Source organism: Macaca mulatta, chromosome 20, assembly GCF_049350105.2.
Source record: "Macaca mulatta isolate MMU2019108-1 chromosome 20, T2T-MMU8v2.0, whole genome shotgun sequence".
NCBI lineage: Eukaryota > Metazoa > Chordata > Mammalia > Primates > Cercopithecidae > Macaca > Macaca mulatta.
The window spans coordinates 26,796,064-26,820,864 of record NC_133425.1 but is presented as its reverse complement, the minus strand read 5'-3'; the positions used below and the strand labels follow the sequence as shown (position 1 = coordinate 26,820,864).

Sequence of the window (24,801 nt, the reverse complement as noted above, 5' to 3'; positions counted from 1 at the left end):
ACACAAACCTCTCATTTCTTCCTATTTCTTCCTGGTCTTCCATCACTTCTATGGTCTTCAAGGGAAAGACCAACCCCCTCAGTCTTGAATCTTTCTTTTCTTTCTACCTTTTATTCTTGATCCTTTGATCTTGAAATACCCGTGTTCCCAGAGTCTTCTATTCTTTTATCTCTCCACACACCAGGGAAGCACATGCTTCACAAAAAGGGACAGTCTCTCTCAAGCTCTGAATGAGTGTTGCCAAGGGGGAAGGCTGGCCCATTGTCGTCAGACTTTCCCACTTTTCCAGAGTAGTCAGCTACAGTAGGGTTTTATGTGAAATATCCCAAGTTTATTTATTTTTGAGACAGAGTCTGGCTGTGTCACACAGGCTGGAGTGCAGTGATGCAATCTCAGCTCACTGCAACCTCTTCCTCCTTGGCTCAAGCTGTCCTCCCACCTCAGCCTCCTGAGGAGCTGGGACTACAGGCGATCGCCACCATGCCTGGCTAATTTTTTTTGTGTGTGTGTGTATATATATACACACAAATATACACACGTATATATATACACATATACACAAATATACATACCTATATACACACACACACACACACACACACATATATATATATATTTTTTTTTTTTTGGAGAGATGGGGCCTCACCATGTTGGCCATGGCTGATCTCAAACTCCTGAGCTCAAGCCATCCTCCCAGCTTGGCCTCCCAAAGTGTTGGGATTACAGGAATGAGCCACCGTGCCCAGTCAAAGATCAAAAACCCCAAGTTTAAATATTGATAATCAATAGAAAATTTCACAAAACCGTGTAGGGCAAACAAAACACAAATGTTACTCCTTAGGGCTTTATTTCCCCACTTATTTGACTACCTGTTGGGCAGTTTATAAAGTACTTATTAGTGGTGTTAGTTCACACTTATTGAGGGCTTACAATGTGCCACAGACAGTCTTCTAAGTAGTTTACATCTTCTCTTCCTTTAATCTTCAGAATAACACTATCAACAAAGTGCTATTATTAAACCTGCTTTATAGATGAGCAAACTGAGGCTGAGAACTTGAGTTCAGTCATCCCTTAGTATCTGTGAGGGATTGGTACCTCAGTCCCCATGGATACCAGAATTCTCGATGCTCAAGTCCCTTATATAAAATCAAAACTACCTTGGTAAAAAGCATAACTGAGAAAATTCTGATAGTGAAAGAGATCTGGCCTGACTCCATCTTGCTTCTAACTTCCAAGCTGTCCTTGATCATTCCTGGGCATAGGTTGAATTAATGTTGGAAAGAACTTAGTTCATAGTTTAACTTTGAAACAAAGGCAATAATAGTCCTTTCCCAAAACAAATCCCCTTCTTGCCTAGGGACGGGTCTGCCTTTGTAGACTAACAAATTAGCTAAAAGATTAGAAATTATGGTTTAGGAGGTCACGCAAGCTGGAGGCTGCAAGATTCTGACCCACCCCAAATCGCTTCTGGGAGTAACATCACTGTTCTAAAACCTAAAATCAGTGCTTGAGATATTTTGTAGAACCTGTGTTCTAACGCATCAGCTGACACCACCCAGCCCTGTAATCTGGCTCACCTGGTACTTTGGCCTTAACCCAGGAACTGACTCAGTGCAAGAGGACAGCTTTGACTCCTTTCCTCTCTAATCCGACCAATCAACACTCCCTAATCCCCAGTCCCCTACCCACCAAATTATCCTCGAAAACCCTGAATTTCCGGGGAGACTGATTTGAGTAATAATAAAACTGTGATCTCCTGTTCAGCCAGCTCTGTGTGAATTAAACTTTCTCTATTGCAATTCTCCTGTCTTGATAAATTGCTTCTGTCTGGGCAGCAGGCAAGGAGAACCCACTGGGCGCATACAAAATGGCAGAATATTTGCATATAACCTACGCAAATCCTCCAGTATATTGAAAGTCATCTTTAAATTACTTATACTACTTAATACAATGTAAATGCTATATAAGTAGTTGCTATGCTGTATTGCTTTCAGAATTTGTATTATTTTTATTTTTGTATTGTTATTTTTATTGTTTTTCCTCCACAAATATTATCCATCCGTAGATGGGGAACCTATAAACAGGGACGGCTTACTATACTTTGTCCTGTGTCTTGGAGATACTGAGTTTAAGGCCCAGGATTCTATGTTGACCATCCAGCTCCAAAGCTCAAGGTTTTAATCACCACACACTACTGCTTTCCCACTTGGCAGATGAAACTGAAGCCCAGAGAGGTTAAGAAGTTGTCCAACATCAGGCCGGGCGCGGTGGCTCACGCCTGTAATCCCAGCACTTTGGGAAGCCGAGGCGGGCGGATCACGAGGTCAGGAGATGGAGACCATTCTGGCTAATACGGTGAAACCCCATCTCTACTAAAAATACAAAAATTAGCCAGGCGTGGTGGTGGGCGCCCGTAGTCCCAGCTACTTGGGAGGCTGAGGCAGGAGAATGGCGTGTGCCCGGGAGGCGGAGCTTGCAGTGAGCCGAGATGGCGCCACTGCATTCCAGCCTGGGGGTCAGAGCGAGACTCCGTCTCAAAAAAAAAAAAAAAAAAAAAAGGTTGTCCAAGATCACAGGGGTGGTGAGTGACCAAGCCTGTATTTGAGTTATCCTCACAGAGACAGACATTTGCAGGTACCGCTGTTCTATATTAGTTACCTGTTTCCCTTGCTAGGCTGCATCCCTAGCTCTCAGACTAGGGATAGTATACAAACGTTTGGAAAATTAATGCCTTGAAGATTCAAAACAGTCTATTCACTTCCAAGAGTAATTTCACTTGCTTTCTCACAATCCCTAGGTAAGATAATAGTTAACATTTAATCAGCACTCCCATGTGACACTTTTCAGTGGCTATGCTAAGCACCTAAATCTCACCAACACTATTTTGCAAGGACTAATATCCCCATTTAATGGAAGAGGAAACTGAGGCTCAATGACTTGCCCAAGCTTCTGCCAACTAGTAAGTGGCAGAGCCAGGATTCTAGCTCAGGCTGTATGACCACAGAGTCCACATTTTTCTTTTGTTTTTTATGAGACTAAGTCTTGCTCTGTCACCCAGGCTCGAGTGCTGTGATGCGATCTGGCTTACTGCAACCTCTGCCTCTCGGGTTCAAGCAATTCTCCTGCCTCAGCCTCCCGAGTAGCTGGGATTACAGGCACACACCACCACGCCCAGCTAATTTTTGTACTTTTAGTAGTGACGGGGGTTTCACCATGTTGGCAAAGTTGGTCTCGAACTCCTGAACTCAAGTGATCGGCCCGCCTTGGTCTCCCAAAGTGCTGGGCCTACAGGCATGAGCCACCGCGCCCGGCCAGAGTCCACATTTTTGACGACGAGGCCACACTGTCAGTTCCACTGATGGGGAAACTGAGGCCCGGGGCAGGGCACTACATTGTGCCGGCGGAATCGTGGCCAGTGGGGGAAGCACGGGCTACGCGCCGATTCTTCCTCCTTGGTCAGGGAAGTCACTGAGGTGCAGGAGGCGGAGGGCGACAAGTGGAAGCCCCTTCCCATTATTAAGGATGGAGAGCGGCGCAGTAATTGGGATCTAACCCACGAGGCGGAAACACTAGGGAAACGGCGCAAACGGAAAACCGGAAGTGCGTCACCCAACGGACGGGCGAATCGTCTGCAGGCCACCAACGGGAACGCCGCGTTCGCGTTCGCCCCGCCCCAAAGGAAGAAGAGTCCGCCTTGCGACCGTATCCGCTAGCTCAGCGCGGGTTGCGCTTGGGCACCCTGGTGGGTAACGCGGCGCGCTAGGGGGTAGAGGGGAAAGAAGAGGGACTTCGAGGAAGGCGAGGGGAGGACGGAAGGTGGGGTGGGCGAGACAGGCAGTGGGGTCTGGCCCCGTGGTCTATCCTCGTGGGCTGTGGAACTCGGGGACGGGGGTCTTGGGGCTCCCCCTTCTTGATGGGGAAACTGAGGCCCAGAGAGGGGCCGCAGAAGGCAGCGGACTGGGATCTCCTCCCACAACACACACAAAGACATCTAAAAATCGTACTATTTAGTGAAAAATATTTTTAATCGTAATTACGATTTAACAGGTAAGGATACTTTTCATTGTAATAGGTGAAAAAGCAAAATATAAAATTCGATTCAAACTGTGATTACATCTATGGAAAACACAGCCTTCGCCGACCACCCTGTCTGTCCCGCCGCCCTCCGTGCTCCCCTCTGTTTTTGTGTACGGAGTTTCTCACTTTGTACAAGTCCGCAGCCGCTTGTGTTACAGCCCCGAGGCCAGATGCGTTTAAAATCGAGGATTTCTCGGACTTTGGAAAGGTAAAGTGCGTATGTTCTATGTTAGGTTTCACCCTCAGTGGGGGCTGGAGCAGCGGCTTGCAATCAAATACACGACCCTTTCCACAGCTAAAGATATGAAGATATGCATATATTATATTGACCGGGTCGCGGTGGCTCAGGCCTGTAATCCCAGCACTTTGGGAGGCTGAGGCGGGCGAATCACCTGAGGTCCGGAGTTCCAGACCAGCCTGGCTAACATGGTGAAACCCCGCCTGTACTAAAAATACAAAAAATTAGCCGGGCGTGGTGGCGCGTGCCTGTACTACCAGCTACTCGGGAGGCTGAGGCGGGAGGCTGAGGCAGGAGAATCACTTGAACGAGGGAGGCGAAGGTTGTAGTGAGTCAGGATCGCGCCACTTCACTCCAGTTGGGGCAACAAGAGCGAAACTCCGTCTGAAAAAAAAAAAAAGATATGCATATATTTACACTGTTGGGATAAATAACCATGGATAGCCTCACCTTAAGTCAGGTCAAGTTCTCCAACGTAAGAAACAAGTTTTGGTATTCAGACTTTTTTTTTCCCCTGCATCTGATCATCCACTAGTATTCATACCTTTTTAGATTTGAGGGTTGCAGATGAGGGACCTGGATTGTAGCTGTTCTGTTCACTCACTTTTCTCACTCTCACTGGATAAGAGAGTGTCTTTGAGAACAGGAACCGTGCTGTTGTATGGTCACGTCTCTCTCTGCCACCAACTCTTGTGTGTCACCTTGTGCCCTTTTAGTCTCAGTTTCCTCATCTGTAAGATGGGGTCAGTGATCCTTTGCTCATAAGGTGCTGGTTGGGGTTAAATGATGTCGTGCATGTGAAGCACAAGAATTGTGTTAGCACCTGCACGAATGGTATGACTGAGATTTACTTATTCCACAAACATTTATATTTCAAAATTATTAAATTTAAATAAATGTATTATTAAATGAATTAAATGCATTAATTAATTAAAAGTATAGATGTATTTCTTAAAATGTGGGTGATAGGAATGTTAAAGATTTATATAATGCTTCAAAGCCTTAGAAAAGGTTTTCTTTAGTTGGTTTATCTGTATATCTGAACTCTTGAAACTTAAAGCTAAAATACTAGGATTTATCTGCAGGGTTGCAGAGAGATAATTCTGCCTTAAATTGTCTAAAACAAAAACAAAACAAGACAATATGTTATACATGGGATTAAAACCAATTTTTCTCCCATTTTTTCTCCTTTTTTCTTTTGCTGCCCACATTGTGCCTTTATTTTATGAGCCCCATTTTTCTGGGCTTAGTTAAAAAAAAAATTCAATTCTAAACGTTGAATTTAGGGAGTTTTTGTTCTTAAATAAAAAGGCATAGACTTAAAAAAAATAAATGTTTATCCAGGAAAATATGTTGAAATCATGCTGCTGAGCCTCTATTTTCTTTGATGTTTTGGTTCGGTATTCTTTTATCATAAATTCTTAGCATTTAAAAATTTACTGATGTACATTTAAAGCCAATAAACTTTTAATTAATACAAATATATATATATATATATATATATATTTTTTTTTTTTTTTTTTGTGATGGAGTCTCACCCTGTCACCCAGGCTGGAGTGCAGTGGCGCGATCTTGGCTCACTGCAACCTCCAGCTCCTGGGTTCAAGCGATTCTCCTGCCTCAGCCTCCTGAGCAGCTGGGATTACAGGCGTGCACCACCATGCCTGGCTAATTTTTGTATAAAATAGAATTATTTAAGTAGGTGATACATGTATGTCTATGGCTAATCCCACCATTCTCTCCACAGTCTCTTCTCATAGAGACAAGGGATACAATATGCATAAACAAACTTATGGTTGTCTTTCTTCCACTCCTACTTTCCCGCCCCTTTTCCACCAAATCATAGCATTCAATCATATCTTGTTCTCATTCTCATTTACATTTATTTTGGCTGTTATTTAACATATTCACGTAACTTTTTTTTTTTTTTGTGGAGAGTGGATCTTGCTATGTTGCCTAGGCTGGTCCTAAAGTCCTGGTCTCAAGCAGTCCCCCCACCTTGACCTCCCAAAGTATTGAGATTACAGGTGTGAATCACCATGCCCGGCCCATCACATTTAAAAACATTGTATGTAACATACCTATACAATTGTGTGGAAGTATAAGTTTGAAGGACAAAAATGAAATGAACGCTCATGTACCTGCCACCAAGTTAAGAAATAGACATTTTCAGATCCCCAAACCCCCCACTGAATCCTTTCTTCCCTCCTCAAAGATAACTACCACTCTGAATATTGTGTTACTTGTTCCTTTGTTTTGCTTTGTAGTTTTTGCGATGTATGTTCGTATCTCTAATGAATATAATGTATGCTTTTGCTGAGTTCGATTTTATATGATAGGATCCTAAAATATATTTTGTGTGACTTGCTTCTTGCACTTAACGTTATCTTTTTGAGAAGCATGTGTGTTGATGTGAGGAGCTCTACTTTATCTTCATTGCTGATTTGAATTCTATGAGATAATTACATTGTTTTAATGTAGTTCTTCAGTTGGTAGTCATTTATACTGTTGCCAGACTTTTGTTATTACACGGTGCTTCTGTAAAAACATATTTCCTAGCGCAAAAGTGGAAGTTTCTGTAAGGTATATACCTAATAGATTTCTGGGGATATGCAAATTTGCTAGTAATATCAACTGTTATCTGAAATGGTTACAGTAATTTATACTCAGCCTGGTGTGGTGGCTCACACCTGTAATCCCAGCACTTTGGTAGGCCAAGTTGGGTGGATCACTTGAGTCCAGTAGTATGAGACCAGCTGGGGCAACAGGTGAGACCCCATCTCTACAAAAAATACAAAAATTAGCTGGGCATGGTGGTGTGTGCCTGTAGTCACAGCTTCTAGGGGGGTCTGAGATCAGAGGATCGACTGAGCCCACAAGGTCAAGGCTGCGGTGAGCTATGACTGTGTCATTTCATTCCAGTCTGGGCAACAGAATGAGACCCTATCTCAAAGAAAAAAAAAAAAAGAATTTATACTCTTCCTGCAACAGATGAAAAACAGATGAAAGTTTCAGCCTAAGCCTCAGACATTCTTTTAAAATTTTTGCCTATCTGGTGTTGGCTAAGACATTCCTTCACTGTGGTTTTAATAATCATTTATCTGATAACATTGAGATTGAGCATCTTTTTTCTGTATTTATTCATCATTTATGCATCCTCTTTTTGTAAAATTTCTGTTGCCCATTCCTCTTTCACAGTTGCCTTTCCCATGCTGATTTGTAGGAATTCCTTATATAGTCTGAATATGAATCTTTTGTATTATGTAGCTTATGTTTGTTTTAAATACCCTCCAGTTGTATCCCCTAACCCCCACCTTTCTGGTATTTTTGGTGAATACAGGCCCTTAACTTTAACAAAAGTCAAATTTATCAGTATATTCCTGTATCACCTGTAATTTTTGTATCTCTTAAAGAAATCTTTCCCTACCCTCAGGTGATAAATATATTCTGTATATTGTCTAAAAGTCTTAGAGTATTTTTCCTTATTATGACCTTATCCCTTCAGAATTGATGTTTGTGTATAGTGTGAGGTAAGAATCAAATTTTACTCATTTTTTTCACATATGGATAACAAGTTTTCCTGGCACCTTTTATTGGAAAGTTTGCTTCCCTCCACCATCAAGTATCCATGTACATGTACCTTTCCGTTTCTGAATTCTCTGTTCTGTTCCATTGATTGGTCTTATTTGTCTGTCTCTGTACCATTACCACACTTGACTCGTTACTCTAGCTTTATAAGAAGTGCTTTTTTTTTGTTTTGGTGTGTTTTTAGACAGGGTCTCACTCTGTCACCCTGGCTGGAGTGCAGTGGTACAATCATGACTCACTGTAGCCTCGACATCTCGAGCTGAAGCAGTCCTCCCACCTCAATATCACAGGTACCTGGGACTACAGGCATGTACCATCATGCCCAGCAAATGTTTTTTTAATTTTAATTTTTAGTAGAGACAGGGTTTCACCATATTGCCCAGACTGGTGTTGAACTCTGGGCTCATGCAGTCTGCCCACGTCAGCCTCCCAATGTGTTGGGATTACAGGCATGAGCCACCGCGCCCAGCCACTATGAGAAGTCTTTATAGCTGGTAGGACAAGTCCTCCTGCCTTTATCTTCTCCCAGGAATGTCTTTGCTGTTTTGCCTTTGTGTTTTCTATGTAAATTTTTAGAATCATCTTGTCAAATCACACACACAGGTACACAAAGCCTGTTGGGATTTTGATTGCAATTGCATTGATTCAATTGCATTGGGTCAATTTAGTTTTTAAAGTGATTGCTGTCAACATTTCATTTTTCCCTATGATGTTTGCTGCAGGATTTTTGTAGATGTCACTTAGTAGATAAAATGTTGTCTTCGATTCCAAATTTGTTTTTGGTGTAGATACATGTTGAATTTTATCAGTTGTATATTCTGCATCATTAAGATGATCATATGCTTTTTTAAAAAAACTTAGGTTTGGCAGTACATATGAAGGTTTATTAGACAGGTAAACTCACATCATAGGAGTTTGTTGTACAGCTTTTTTAATCACCCAGGAATTAAGCTCAATACCCAATAGTTATATTTTCTGCCCTTCCTCCTCCTCTCACCCTCCACCCTCAAATAGACCCCAGTGTCTGTTGTTTCCTTCTTTGTGTTCATAAGTTTTCATCATTTAACTCCCACTTATAAATGAGAACATGTGGTATTTGGTTTTCTCTTCCTGTGTTAGCTTGCAGAGGATAATAGTCTCCAGTTTCATCCATGTTCCCACAAAAGACATCATCTCATTCTTCCTTATGGCTATGTCGTGTTCCATGGTGTATATGGACCACATTTTCTTTATCCAGTCTGTGATTGATGGGCATTTAGGTTGATTCCGTGTCTTTGCTTCTGTGAATAGGGCTGCAGTGAACATTCCCGTGCATGTGTCTTTATGGTAGAATATTTCTATTCCTCTGCTATATACCCAGTAATGGGGTTGTTGGGTCAAATGGTAGTTCTCCTTTTAGCTCTTTGAGGAATCGCCACACTGCTTTCTTAACAATTTACACTCCCACCAACAGTGTGTAAGTTTCCCTTTTCTCTGCAACCTTGCCAGCATCTGTTATTTTTTGACATTTTGATAATAGCCATTCTGATTGATGTGAGATCTCAGTGTGGTTTTGATTTGCATTTCTCTAACGATCAGTGATACTGAGCTTTTTTTTCATATGCTTGTTGGCTGCATGTATGTCTTCTTTTGAAAAGTGTCCGTTCATGTCCTTTGCCCAGTTTTTAATGGGGTTGATTTTCTCTTGTAAATAGTTTGCAAATATTTTCTCCCATTTTGTAGGTTGTCTGTTTACTCGGTTGATAGCTTCTTTTGCTGTGCAGAAGCTCGTATGTGTAACGAGATCCCACTTGTCAATTTCTGCTTTTGTTGTGATTGCTTTTGGTGTCTTTGTCCTGAGATCTTTGCCGGTTCTATGTCCAGGATGGTATTGCCTAGGTTGTCTTCCAGGCATTTTGTAGTTTTAGGTCTTACATTTAAGTATTTAATCCATCTTGAGTTGATTCCTGTATGTGCTGTAAGGATGGGGTCCAGCCTCAGTCTTCACATATGGCTAGCCACTTATCCCAGCACCATTTATTGAATAGGGAGACTTTTCCCCGTTGCTTGTTTTTGTCATCTTTGTCAAGGATCAGGTGGTCGTAGGTGTGTGGCCTTATTTTTGGGCTCTCTATTCTGTTCTGTTGGTGTATGTGCCTGTTTTTCTACCAGCACCATGCTGTTTAGCCCTGTAGTATAGTTTGAAGTTAGGTAACGTGATGCCTCCAGCTTTGTTCTTTTTGCTTAGGATTGCTTCGGCTGTTCAGGCTCTGTTTTGGTTCCATTGTGATTATTTATTTATTTATTTATTTTTGAGATGGAGTCTCACTCTGTTGCTCAGGCTGGAGTCCAATGGCATGATCTTGGCTCACTGCAACCTCTGCCTTCCAGGTTCCAGTGATTCTCCTGCCTCAGCTTCCTGAGTAACTGGGATTACAGGCGCGCACCACCATGCCCAACTAATTTTTATATTTTTGGTAGTGATGGGGTTTCACCATGTTGGCCAGGCTAGCCTTTTAGCTGCTAACCTCAGGTGATCTGCCCGCCACGGCCTCCCAAAGTGCTGCGATTACAGGCGTGAGCCACCGCGCTCCGCCCTGTGTGAATTTTAAAATGCTTTTTTCTTTATTAATATGGTGACTCACATTGATTGATTTTTAGATGTTAAACCATTACTGGAATAAACCTAAGTGATGATATGTCGTGCCTTTTACATATCTGGATTAAGTTTGTTAGCATTTTGCTTAGGACATACTGCAGCTGTGTTCATAAAAGATACTGGCTTGTAATTTTCCTTTCTTTTGAAATCCTTGTTAGGTTTCAGGGCCAAATTAGGTTAGCCTTATCAGATGGGCTGGGGAGGGTTTGCTTTTTTTCTGGCTCTGAGATTGTGTAACATTTGAAATGATTTATTTTTAGAATGTTTGGTAGAACTTCTTGATAAAGTCATTGGGACCTGAAGTTTTCTTTGTGAGAAGATGGATTTTCTATAAAATGTCGTTAATGGTTATAGGAGTGTTTAGGTTTTCAGATAATTCATTCATTAGTTTTGAATAAATTTCCTATGACTTTTTACATAGTTAAATTTCAGGTTAATTATTATAAATTATTAATGATATTTTTAAGTATCTTAATTGCAGATATTTGTCTCATCTGCAGTTAATTTCCCTTTTTTTTCAAATATTGTTTATAAGTTTTAGCTCTTGCAAAATCTTGTTGGTAGTTTTTCACTTTTTTAATGTTTTTTCAAAGAATAATTTTGGTTTTGTTGACCTTAGATATATGCTTATTTTCAGTCTTTATTAATTTCTGCCCTTTATTATTTTCTTTCTTTCTTTTTTTTTTTTTTTTTTTTGAGACTGTTGCCCAGGCTGGAGTGCAGTGGCGCGATCTCAGCTCACTGCAAGCTCCGCCTCCCGGGTTGACGCCGTTCTCACGCCTCAGCCTCCGGAGTAGCTGGGACTACAGGCGCCTGCCACCTCGCCCGGCTAGTTTTTTGTATTTTTAGTAGGGACGGGTTAGCCGGGATGGTCTTGATCTCCTGACCTCGTGATCCACCCGCCTCTGCCTTCCAAAGTGCTGGGATTACAGGCGTGAGCCACCGCTCCCGGCCTTATTATTTTCTTATTTTACCTTTCTTTGGATTTAATTTGCAGTTCTTTTTATAGCTTCTTTTTGTTGTTGTTGTTGTTTTTGTTTTGTTTTGTTTTTTGAGACTGAGTCTTGCTTTGTCGCCCAGGCTGGAGTGCAGTGGCACCATCTCAGCTCCCTGCAACCTCTGCCTGCCGCGTTCCAGCGATTCTCAAGCCTGGGCCTCCTGAGTAGCTGGGACTATCGGCACGTGCCACCACACCTGGCTAATTTTTGTATTTTTAGTAGAGACGGGGTTTCACCATGTTGGCCAGGCTGGTCTCCACCTCCTGACCTCAAGTGATTCACCTGCCTTGGCCTCTCAGAGTGCTAGGATTATAGGTGTGAGCCACCATGACCAGCGCCCTCAACCTTTTTTTTTTTGAGACAAGGTCTCACGCTGTTGCCCAGCCTGGAGTACAGTGGTGTGATCACGGTTCACTGCAGCCTTGACCTCCCTGGCTCAAGCAATCTTCCCACCTCAGCCTCCTAAATAGCTGGGAATATGGAGGTGTGCCACCATGCCTGGCTGATTTTTGTATTTTTTGTAGAGATGGGGTTTTGCCATGTTGCTCAAGCTGGTTTTGAACTCCTCGGCTCACTGTGCCCAGCCTATAAGGAACTCTTATAGAGGTAGATTTTATTCATTATTAATTTGATAAGGTTTTAAATCTGGTGTAAGCTGGAACATTTAGTCTATTTTTATTCATTGTTATTACTAATCTAGTTGGATTATTTCTCCTGACTTACTTTTTTTGTGTGTGTTTGTTTTTCCTATCCTGGTTTTTCCTTTCCTTTGTTGCCACCTTTAGGGTTAAGTGATCATTTTTTCTCATTACATTATTCCTCTTTACCATTTGGAAATTATATACATTATTTGTTTTTTTAAAAGTTGTTACTCTAGAAATTGTAAAATGCAAGTGTAAAATTTATTAATGTCCAGATTCTACTCCTGACCATCACAAGGCTATTAGGACACTAATCCCAGTGATAGCTCACCTCCCATTTATGTTATTATTTTTGTGTATTTAGTTTTTTAAAAACCTCATTCTTTTTACTGTGGTATTAAAAACTTTTTTAAAAGATAGAAGCATTTCTTCTGATTTTTACTGTTTTATACAGTTAACTTGGATTTAACCACATATTTACCAACTTTTTTTGCTCTTGATTCTACCCTGCATTTTAGACCTTCCAGCATGTATCCCTTTCTTTCTTCCTGAACTATATGCTTTGGAATTTCCTTAGGGAGCATCTGCTGGTGACTTGCTCTTTCAGTTTTTCGTTGTTTGGAAATGTTTTTGTCTTACCCTCAGTCTTTAGCTGGTTGTAGAATTCTCTGTTGAGACACCCCTCCCGGAATAGAAGATGTGTTTCCACTGTGACCGGCTTCCATTGTTGCCATTGTGATAGCAGCCGGCCGTCTACTTGTTGCTCTTTAGAAGTCATCTTTTTCCTTGATTGCGTTTAATCTCTGGTATTATGTTCTTTTACTAGGATGTACCTAGGTGGATATTTTAGAGTTTATTCTGCTTGAGATTTGATGGGATCACGATGGCCGTGATTCAAATCATTTGTCCCCACTACCAAGCCTCAGTGATACCTCATCCCCTTTCATAGGATCCCTTCAGGAGACTGCTTTCTGGACTTTTTGCCTCCCATTTCTTTCCTCTACACCTCCATGATGCCAAAGGGGATAATCTTCCTAAAACACAGCTAGGCAACGCTGTTTTCCTGCTTTGAGACCCTTAGTTTGTAGAGATCCTTTGTTTGCAGGATACAAGTCCATTTTTTTAGCCTGGCACATTCTATCCCTGTGCCCAGAGCAACCACTGGCAAATACAGGGGTGCCAAGTACATCGACATGGAATGGCCCTAGTGATAGGAAATAAAGTTGATGACTGGCTGGATTTGAGGTTTAGGGAGAGGAGGACCAGAGTTTGATGCGCAGGTGTGTGGTATGATTGTGTGGACTGCACCGTCCACACCAGATGATTTGCAAAGAAAAGGACTTAGGAGAGGAAAGGGGCTAAGGAGGTGGCAGGAGAGGATGAGTCTAATGTAGGCTTTGTTGAGGTGCAGATTTGGTGAGATGGAGGATGTTTTTCTAGCAGGCAGTTGAAGGAACTGGTTATGAGATGGTGCATTTTCCCAGCCCTGAGGTCCAGTTGAGGATACTGTTAAAGAACAGCACTGGCCAGGCCCTGTGGCTCATACCTGTCATCCCAGCCCTTTGAGAGGCTGAGGCAGGTGGATCGCCTGAGGTCAGGAGTTCGAGACCAGCCTGGCCAACATGGTGAAACTTGTCTCTACTAAAAATACGAAAATTAGCCAGGCACGGTGGTGGGCGCCTGTAGTGCCAGCTACTTGGGAGGCTGAGGCAGGAGAATCACTGGAACCCGGGAGGCAGAGGTTGTAGTGAGCCGAGATCATGCCACTGCACTCCAGCCTGGGCAACAGAGCGAGACTTCATCTCAGATTTAAAAAAAGAACAAAAGAACAAAAGAACAGTAATTAGCAGTTTTGTGTATCTCTTATGTGCCAGGTGCTTGGCAAGCCTTTGGTAGTTGTGATTCATTTAGGCTTCCTCTGCCTTTAAGATAGCTACTAGTTTCCCTGTTTTGGAGATGAAAAGACCGGGCCTTAGGGAGGCTGAGCATTGTTAGCTAAAAATGTTTGCGTGCTGTATTTGCCCAAGGCACCAGTGAACTTCTTGTCAGATCATGGTATCACCTAAAATGAATGTAAACACCTCAGGATTCCAGGACCCACTGCAGTCAGAACATCCAGGAAAGGGTTTGGGAATCTGTATTGTTAATATACACATTAGGAAATTCTTAGGATCGGGCAGGTCTGGGACTTTCTGGTCTCAGTGCTTCCTGTTTAGTTCCAAATCCACATTCTTAGCCCCTGCAGTGCGTGCTCCATGGCGGTAGCCAGCGTTTTGATCAGGGCTTGTGGAAAACTTTTATTAGCTGTGATCTTTGTGGCTTGCGGAAAGATCCCATTTTATTAGCAAGCAGGAGATTTAAAAAATAGCCTGAAGTCCTACCATGATAGTTGTTTTATTAGTGATTTGAGGAAACTAACATTTATTAAGTGTTTATTAGCAGTTCTCTCAGTAGTGAATTTGATTATAATTTTATGGTGAAAAAACGGGTCCTCTGCTAAATTTCTCCAAGGCCATAGATCTGGTAAAAGGCTCAGCCAAGGGTTAGACCCAGAATTGCCTAATAGTAAAAATAGCTCACACTTATTTAGTGCTTACTATTTTATCAGGCTATTACATGTATTAACCCATCTAATCTTCATAGCAATTCTGCAGAGAACATTTCTATCATTATTCCCACTTTACAGATCAGAAACCGAAGCACCGTGGGGACTAATTTGCTCAATTTCACATGCCTAGTAAGTAAGTGGGAGAGCCAGGCCCTGAATCCCGGCATTCTAGCTGCAGAATCCACACCTCTTATCACTGCCCAGTCCTGATTTGCTGTGACTCGTGTTCTTCTTCTCACCTTTGTAGTAATCAGCATGAAGAATGACTTTAAAATGATAGCAAATTTATATTCGTTAATGTAAATTAGTACAAGACCCAGGACATTGCTTCTGATGTGCTTGGGGATGACTAGTGTGATTTACTTCCTTTTCAGTTCGTTCCCACATGCAGGGTAGCACAAGGAGAATGGGCGTCATGACAGATGTCCACCGGCGCTTCCTCCAGTTGCTGATGACCCATGGCGTGCTAGAGGAATGGGACGTGAAGCGCTTGCAGAGACACTGCTACAAGGTCCATGACCGTGAGTACCGTTTCCCTGTTCCCAGGGCGCTCTGGTGCTGTGTTGATCAGGGACCAGTGACATAGGTACAATACCATGTAACTTGTTAACCGGTACTCCTGAGCTGAGCATTCAAGCCTCTTCACAGTCTTACACAGGCCCATCTTCCATTTTTTTTTTTTTTTTTCGAAGTAAACCTGACATTTAGCTCTGTGGATAAAAACTTGGAGTCTAAAGCTGTATAGTTGTGGTTCACACCAAGCCTCCAGGACCTGCCCCAGTCTCAGTTTCTGTGTCTCTAAAGTGGGGATAGTAATTGTACTTAACACGTAAGTAAGTGCGTGGTTCAGGGAATTGAGAGACATGATATATACAAGACACCTGGCACAGAGACAGTGCCTGGTGGGCTATTGATGGACACAGGGCAGCTTGGCCGAGTGCAGTGGCTCACATCGTTATCCCTGCACTCTGGGAATCAAGGTGGGAGGATTGCTTGAGGCCAGGAGTTTGGGACCAGCCTGGGTAATGTAGCGAGATTTTTTTTTATTTAAATAAAAAAAATTATTTTCTCTCTATTTTTTTATTTAAAAAAAGAAAACAAATTATAAAACAAAAAAATGGGGCAGCTTAGCATAACACTTAAGGGCACAGCCTTAGACTGGGCCAGACCTGGAGAGTGTGTCCCTGCCCTGTGTCAGCTGAAGGCATTTGGGGCATCTTAGGGGGCCACTGGGAGGGGCAAATAAGCCCTTGGAGACAGGGCCTGGTGCTAAGTTCTTAGTAACTGGAGATGGCGGAAGAAGCAGTAGAATCAGTGTTGATAGATCAGTTGAATTAGTATTGGCAGATACTGTCGAGTTGCCTGCCAGTATGGGTAGATCTTACTGATTAGATTTTATGCAGTGACAAAGGTGGTGAGTTATGCTTATTGTATGATGTGATTATGTTGTTTTTTTGTGAAGTACAAAATGATTTTTCATTGGTTATGAATGTATTTGCATGTAAAGGCATAAAAGTGGACCGGAAGAAGACGCAGGACACTTGTGAGGCGCTTGTGAGGAGAAGCAGAGTGGGAGTGGGCTGTCAGCAGAGGTCACAGGACCTTCACTTTTATCCTGTTATGTTCTTTTATTAAAAAGAAAAGTCTTGAAGCCAACGCGACATTATCAGCCTAACAACATGACATTAATTAGTGTGGTCTCATGGTTGTCACCTCTGATGAATGGGAATGCAGGCCTTTGGTTTTTATTCTGCCTCTCTCTCTGTATTTTTAATTTGCAAAAGAAAAATAGAAAAAATGACATAGAAGTGAGCCAAGCCAAGAGGTGTGAGAAAGACAGGGACCAAGTACACAGGCAAAGGGACACACAAAAAAGGCAAAAAGATGCTTTCATTCTTAGTCCTCAGGCATCCTCTAGCTCCTTGCAGTAAGATGTGACAGGGCGAACGGACACCAGAAAAGGTGTCCCTCCTGTCTCCGAAGGCAAGCACCTCATGAGCGCATTACATCTTCTTCCCGGCCACTTTTTTGCCTTTGCGTGCAAATGCTTTCATAAGTGATGAACATCATTTTGTACTTTTCAGAATGTGAAGAGACACGAGAAAAGGTAGGTGCCACATTCGGAGCACTGCAGTTTCTGCAGCCTGTTAGAGTTCAAAGCCTGATCCCAGAGAGGTGAGTGGTGAGTGGGAGTAAGAAGGGGGAGACAGAACAGAAACAAATATTCTTTCAAGGTGTGCAAAGGAAGGAGAAAAATGGTGGTGTATTAGACAGAGAAGAAGCAGTTCGAAGTGCCTGGAGAGTAGCATCTATGTTCTCCAGAGCACTGGTCCATGGAGGTGTTCCATGGGGAATTCTGGGAGCTCAGTAATGCCAGGAACAGGTTAGCCTGTTGAACTGTGTTTAATTCTGTGTATCCAAACCTAATTGACCTACTGATAACTTATCCTGGGAATCCCTAGACAAGAATATATGATGTGTGGGAAGAGAATACATTCTTTTCGTGTGTAGGTTTGCAGATCGTGAAGAACCCTGTACACCATAGTAATGGTTTTTTACTTCTGCGGACAGTGTGGACCTCTTGAAGTATTCAAAGCAGAGAGTGAGATAGACAGTGCTAAGTTTGAGAACCATCCCCGTGGTGAAAGTAGATGTGCCGCAGTTGCACCGGCAGAGAAGGATCTTTGGTGAGAGACTTTTCTGTTGAAAGGGGATGTTATACCTGTTAAGCTAGTTTCTCTTGCTCTTTAAAAAGCATGGTAGCGGCCGGGTGTGGTGGCTCACACCTGAAATCCTAGCACTTTGGGAGGCTGAGGGGGATGGGTCACCTGAGGTCAGGAGTTCAAGACCAGCCTGGTCAACATGGTGACACCCCATCTCTACTAAAAATACAAAAAGTAGCCGGGTGTGGTGGTGCATGCCTGTAGTCCCAGCTACTTGGGAGGCTGAGGCAGGAGAATCACTTGAATCCAGGAGGCAGATGCTGCAGTGAGCTGAGATCGTGCCACTGCACTCTAGCCTGGGCAACACACACACAAAAAAAAGCATGGTCGGACTTTAAACCTACCCCTCAATATCCTCCAGAGATGGCCATAAGAACACTTGTCTTCAGCCTGAGCAACATGGTGAAACCCAGTCTCTACCAAAAATACAAAAAGTTAGCCAGGTGTGCTGGCACACACCTCTGGTCCTAGCTACCCAGGAAGCTGAGGCAGGAGGATCGCTTGAGCAGGGGAGGTGGGGGTTGCAGTGAGCTGAGATTGTACCACTGCACTTCAGCCTGGGCAACACAGTGAGCCCTTATCTCAGAAAAAAAAAAAAAAAAAAAAAAAAAAAGAATGCTTGTGTTAATCCTGAATCTCTTATTTACATGACAATTTAGTCTTTTTCTCTTTTTTTCTCCCGTGAGTCTTGGCTGTAAACTTTAATGTTGGTGGGGAAGTTTCACAGCTCACTGCGAGGAGCCACATGATGCCTTGGTACTCAGACTGAAAGTGTTTTTGCCTTTATTTGACCTTTAAAATTGTTATGATCTAATTTAGGAAAGTCCTGTAGAATGTGTCTAGGAATTGATTTATTCTTCACACTGTATACCATTTCTTTGCACCTAGATATGGTCATGGCCAGGGTGAACAGGGTAGAACAATCTGTTTTCTCTTATCCTCATTTAAGAAAAATGCCAAAAAACTTGTTACTGCATGTTCTTGTTATTAGGGAGATTTTAAACAAGAAATGACAGAAATTATCTAAACTTAAGTGAATACTCGCAAGACCCAATATTATTAATTTCCTATCTTTTGAAGAGATGGCCAGGAAAGTCCCCTTGTACCAACTAGAAAAATATTTAGCTTCTAGGAAAATTATGAAACAAAGGAGTGATTGAAATTGCAAGTTATTCTAATTGCCGTTTCCCAGGGTGTTTGTCCAGTTTATCAAAGCACTTCTTATTCTGGGCTTTGGTTTGGGTTCTCTTCTTACTGTCATTAAGGGGAAACAAAGTCCTCAATTCTCTTGGCTAGTGAAGAGTTTAGATTTTGTTCTCAAGTTCAGTGCAGACCTTGGGTCGAGCCTTTCAGAATGGCACTGGGGACCTGTGTTCATAGAGGACCTTAGATTTTTTGAGCCAGGGCTTGCATCCACACATACATTCATTCAACCAGCAAAACTTCCCTAGAATCTCAAGTGAGCCAGGCCTCTGTGCTAGGGACTGGTGACTCAGAGATTAAATTTGTATTTTACCGTGGCTCTCATGAGTCATACAGACAAGGGGTCAGATGATTCCAATGTAGGCCTCCTTGATAGAAGTAGGCACAGGAGGCCTTGTGGGTGGTGGAGAAGGCTTGGGTTTGAGGTTTTCCACTTTTGGCCAGTATGGAGCAACAGGGCTCAATACACCTTCTTGCCTGAAACAATTCAAAAATGGACAAAATGTAAAACACCGGACATTGGTCAGTGAAGGACAGTGATCTTTTGAGAGATGGGCAATGATGGTTTCTTCTTCTCTTGACACTTGATGTGGTATCTTTTCTAACACTACTTCTCCAGTTCTCTAGATAACAACTGGGCATTCAACGATTCAGTTGAATTCTGACACTATCTGCCTGGAGTTAGCATCAGATCCCACAAGTTAAAGGGCTCGGTGTCACAAGACTGACCCAATTTAAGACACTAGTTTTAAGTCCCAGGCTACCTGTACTTCTGACCAATGGCTATACATCAGGGGTTCCCATAACTCCCTCTTCGGGTTTGATAATTTTTCTAGAATGATTCATAGAACTCAGGAAAACACTTTACTTACATTTTTACTTACGTGGTTTTTTATAAAGGCTGCAACTCAGGAACAGCCACACAGGAGAGATCATAGGGCTAGCTGTGGGAGGTGGGGGTGGCATGGAGTTTCCGTGCCCTCTCTAGGTGCACCACCGTCTCAGCGCCTCCGTGTGTTTAATAACCGGAAACTCTCCAAATCCTGTTGTTCCGGGGTTTCTTTTTTCTTTTCTTTTTTTTTTTTTTGAGACGGAGTTTCGCTCTTGTCGTCCAGGCTGGAGTGCAGTGGCACGGTTTCGGCTCACTGCAATCTCTGCCTCCCGGGTTCAAGCGCTTCTCCTGCCTCAGCCTCCCGAGTAGCTGGGATTACAGGCGCCTGCCACCACACCCAGCTAATTTTTGTATTTTTAATAGAGACGGGGTTTTACCATGTTGGCCAGGCTGGTCTCGAACTCCTGACCTCAGGCAATATGCCCGCCTCCACCTCCCAAAGTGCTGGGATTACAGGCATGAGCCACCGCACCGAGCTAATTTTTAAATTATTTGTAGAGACAGGGATCTTCTTCTGTTGCCTAGGCTGGTCTCGAACACCTAGGCTCAAGTGATCATCCTGCTTCAGCCTCCCAAAATGTTGGGATTATAGTTCAGCCTCCCAAAATGTTGGGATTACAGGGGTGAGCCACCGCACGCAGCCCAGTTTCAGGTTGAATGGGGCCTGTTGATTATTGAATTTGGCACACTCTAAGAAAAATCATCCCACAAAATTGTGAGTACACCATTAGAAATGATTTGAAATATTTAGCCACCGCGCCTGGCCATTCTGGGGTTTCTATGGAGGTTTCTTTACACAGGCATGATTGGTCAGTCACTGGCTGTTGACGAGTGCTTCCATCTCTAGTCCCTCTCTTCTCCCCAGATATTGGGGAATGGGGCCGAAAGTTCCATGTTTTTGATTGAGGCTTGGTCATTCTGGTGACCAGCCCCCATCCTAGGGGCCTGCCAAGAGTTGCCTCATTAGAACAAAAGATGCTTCTATCACCCATATGACTCAGGGAATTCTAAGGGTTTTAGAAGTTCTGTACCAGGAACCGGGGGGAAAGACCAACTCACTTTCTTCTGCCACAAGCGATAGTGGGAGTGAGCAGTACAGCTGCCCCAGCTCAGTGCCTTTAGAAAGTTTCTAGGCCATGGCACAGGGGAAACCCAGGCAGAGCTAGGCAGCCTCCCTGCGTTGAGGAGATGGAGATGAGAGTTCAGGGAGACTGAGGCAGGTAGAGGTTGCAGGACAGAGTACTTACAAGGGAGTATAAGGTAGATTAGAGGTGCACGAGAGAAAACTTGAGATGTCCAAAATGCCCCTCCACTCAAGGATCCCGCTGAGAACTGATGAGCAAGAAAACTTCTTAAGGCCAGGGAGAGAACTAGTTGAAGGATTAGAGAAAACAATGCCAGCTATTCACAGAGCTGGGAATAGTGCCCGGCCCAAACATTTAAGGAAGAACTCACACCAAAACTCAAACTTTTCTGTAAAATTGAAGAGAATATGTTACAACTAATTCTATGAGACCTGCATGATTCTGATACCAAAACCAAAGACATTGTGAGGAAGGAAAACCCCAGTCAAGACTCCTCATGAGCATAGATGTTAACATGCTAAACCCAATTGTGGCAAATCTAATCTAACAGTGTTTACAAAGGATAGTACAACATAACCAAGTAGGGTTTATCCTGATTTTGTAGGGTTGATTTAGTATTAATATTTGAAACTCAGTGTAATTCACCATATTAAGCCAAAAAAGAAAAATCTTGTGCTTATCTCAATGGGTACAGAAGAAGCATTTGACAAAATCTCATGTCTGCCCTGGTGTGATGTAGCAGAAAGTTTTTTATAGGAAGCTAAGGGATCCTAAGTAGCAGGGGATAAACAGGGTAAATAGGCTTAGAGCACAAGTGAGGAGTCTGAATTCTACAGAGTTTTATTTATATTTATTTTTTAAAAAAATTAAAATTAAGGCGGGGCACGGTGGCTCACGCCTGTAATCCCAGCACTTTAGGAGCCTGAGGCAGGCGGATCAGCTGAGGTCAGGAGTTCGAGACCAGCCTGACCAACATGGAGGAACCACGTCTCTAATAAAAATATAAAATTAGCCAGGTGTGATGGTGTATGTCTGTAATCCCAGCTGCTCGGGAGGCTGAGGCAGGAGAATCGCTTGAACCTGGGAGGCACAGATTGCAGTGAGCCGAGATCGCGCCATTGCACTCCAGCCTGGGCAACAAGAGCGAAACTCCGTCTCAAAAAAATAAAATAAAATAAAATAAAATAAAATAAATTTTATTTATTTTATTATTTTGTTTTACTTTTGAGACAGAGTCTCAAAAAAACCTCCCAGGCTGGAGTGCAGTGGTGCGATCTCAGCTCGCTACAACCTCTGCCTCCTGGCAATTTTAAGCAGTTCTCCCGCCTCTGCCTCCCAAGTAGCTGGGATTACAGGCATGTGCCACCACGCCTGACGTATTTTTGTGTTTTTAGTAGAGGTGGGGTTTCACCATGTTGGCCAGGCTAGTCTTGAACTCCTGGCCTCAAGTGATCTCTCTGGCTTGGCTTCTCAAAGTGCTGGGATTACAGGCATGAGCCACCACGCCCGGCCCTCTACACAGAGTTTAAAAAATAATAATAAAAAAAATAAAAACAATACCCTCAGCAAAGTGAGAAAAGAAGGGAACTTCCTTAACCTGATAAGGGGGATCTCTGTAAAACCTACAGCTAACATCACTCTTAATGGCGAAAGACTGAATACTTTTCCCCTAATCTCAGGAGCAACACAAGAACGTCTCTTCTCACCACTTTCGTTCTAGCTACTATACTCAGGCAAGAAAAAGAAACAAAAGGTAGCTGGATTGGAAAGGACGATACAGTAAAGCTGTCAGTTCACAGACAACGTCATTATCTGCGTAGAAAATCTGATGGAATCTACAAAAAAATCTTCTAGAACTACTAAGTGAGTTTAGTAAAGTTGTAGGATACAAGATCAATATCCAAATACCAATTGTTTTTCTATATGCTGGCAATGGATAATCAGAAATTGAAATGTAAAAATAGCATCATTTATAATAACATTAAAAATAAGAAATGCTTAGGAATAGATCTGGCAAAAATGTGTTAGACCCGTACACTGAAAACTACAAAACATTGTTGAGAGAATTCAAAGGAGATTTAAATAAATCGAAAGACTTAGCATGTTCATGGGCTGGGAAATTCAGTACTGTTAAGGTATCAATTCTCCCCAAATTGATCTATAGATTCAAATAAATCCCAGTTAGATCCCAGCAAGGCTTTTTATAAAAATTAACAAGCTGATTCTGAAATTCACGTGGAAATATAAAGGGCCTAGAAGAGCCAAAACTACTTTGAAAAAGACAATCAAACTTGGAGAGGAACCCTGCCTGAGATCAAGACTTACTGTATGACTGTCGTATCAAGACAGTGTGGTAGTAACGTAATGATGGACAAACAGATGAAGGGAAAAAATAGAGAGCTAGATACAGACCCATACATAGGTGGACAGCTGATTTTTGACAGAAATGCAAAGGTAATTTAGTGGAAATAGTCTTTGCCAAAATGAGTACTGAAATAATTGGATATCCATAATCAGAAAATGAACTGCAGGGCATACTTTGCACCAAGTACAAAAATTATCTCAAAATGAGTCATAGACCTACATGTAAAACCTGAAACTCTAAAACTTCCAGAAGAAAACATAAGAGAAAACCTCTGTGACCGTGATTAGTTCAAGATTTCTTCGTTCCAACACCAAAAGCGTCCTCCATAAGAGAATGAATCGATACATTGGACTTCACAATTAAAAATTTACATTAAAAAATACTCTTTAGAGACTGAAAAGACAAGCAAAATACTAAGAGAAAATATTTGCAAATAATATATTTAATGAGTGACTTGAATTCAGAATATATAGAGAATTCTCAGAGCTCAGCAATAAGAAAACATTCAACCCGGCTGGGCGTGGTGGCTCACACCTGTAATCCCAGCACTCTGGGAGGCTGAAGCGGGTGGATTGCTTGAGCTCAGGAGTTTGAGACCAGCCTGGGCAACATGGCAAAACTCCGTCTCTACAAAAAAATACCAAAATTAGCCAGGCGTGGTGGCGTGCTCCTGTAGTTTCAGCTACTTGGGAGGCTGATGTGGGAGGGTGGCTTGAGCCTGGGAGGCATTGGTTGGAGTGACCTGAGATTGTGCCACTGCACTTCAGCTTGGGTGACAGAGGGAGATCCTGTCTCAAAAAAAGAAAAAGAAAAGAAAAAACATACGACCCAATAAGAAATGTGCAAAAGATTTGAACACTGCAGATCAGTTGTACAGATGGCAAATGAGCACATGAACAGATGCTCAGCATCATTAGACATTTAAAAAATGCAGGCCGGGCGTGGTGGCTCACACCTGTAATCCCAGCACTTTGGGAGGCCGAGGCGGGCAGATCATGAGGTCAGAAGATTGAGACCATCCTGGCTAACAGGGTGAAAACCCCGTCTCTACTAAAAATACAACATTTAGCCAGGTGTGGTGGCGGGCGCCTGTAGTCCCAGCTACTTGGGAGGCTGAGGCAGGAGAATCGTTTGAACCCGGGACGCGGAGCTTGCAGTGAGCTGAGATCACGCCATTGCACTCCAGCCTGGGGACAGAGCGAGACTGCGTCTCAAAAAAAAAATTAAAAAAAGCAAACTAAAACCGCAGTGAGCTACCACTGCATGTGTATTCAAATGGCTAAAATGAAAAAGACTCTGCAAGGCAAGTATTGGTGAGAATGTGGAGGAACTGGAACTCTCATATACTACTGTTGGGAATGTAAAATGGGACAGCCATTTAGGAAAACAGTGTGGCAATTTCCTATGATTCAGCCATTCCTCTCTTAGGCATTTACTCAAGAGATATGAGGCTATTTGCCTGCACAAATGCTTGTGCAGAGATAGAGTATCTTTATTTGTAATGGCCCCAGATGTGAACACCTAATTGTCCAGGTGAACAGATGAACAGACTGCGATAAATCCAGACTACTTAGCAATAAAAGTAAGTGAGCTATTGCTACATGCTAGAAGATGGATGAATCTCAGAATGATTTTGCTCAGTGGAAGAAGCTAGGCGAATGAAGCAATTCTTTTTTTTTTTTTTTGAGACAGAGTCTCGCTCTGTCACCCAGGCTGGAGTGCAGTGGTGCAATCTCCGCTCACTG

General features: G+C 42.7%; 1 protein-coding gene and 2 long non-coding RNA genes across 10 annotated transcripts in view; 1 reads left to right on the top strand and 2 right to left on the bottom strand.

The window, feature by feature from the left end:
* Nucleotides 1–334: 334 nt before the first annotated feature.
* On the bottom strand, nucleotides 335–18,125 carry LOC144337957 (uncharacterized). Its single transcript, XR_013411621.1, has 2 exons — nucleotides 17,726–18,125; nucleotides 335–484 (listed from the first exon to the last, which is right to left on the bottom strand). It is a non-coding gene; the product is annotated as an uncharacterized LOC144337957 (long non-coding RNA).
* The window catches only part of NSMCE1 (NSE1 homolog, SMC5-SMC6 complex component), a 44,163-nt gene continuing 23,037 nt past the window's right edge, over nucleotides 3,676–24,801 (top strand). For 3 of the 8 annotated variants that reach the window (XR_013411612.1, XR_013411611.1, XM_001101049.5), the window contains exons 1-2: nucleotides 3,676–3,742; nucleotides 15,163–15,309. Coding sequence is in view for 5 of the 8 variants with exons in the window: in XM_001101049.5 (XP_001101049.4) it covers nucleotides 15,174–15,309 (136 nt within the window). In the remaining 3 variants the exon portion in view is untranslated. Of the gene's footprint in view, nucleotides 4,286–14,866; nucleotides 14,918–15,162; nucleotides 15,310–24,801 lie in introns of all 8 variants that reach the window. The other 5 variants (XR_003725548.2, XM_015125829.3, XM_077985705.1 and 2 more) reach the window with 4 other exon arrangements.
* Nucleotides 3,682–10,084, bottom strand: LOC144337955 (uncharacterized). Its single transcript, XR_013411619.1, has 2 exons — nucleotides 8,364–10,084; nucleotides 3,682–4,372 (listed from the first exon to the last, which is right to left on the bottom strand). It is a non-coding gene; the product is annotated as an uncharacterized LOC144337955 (long non-coding RNA).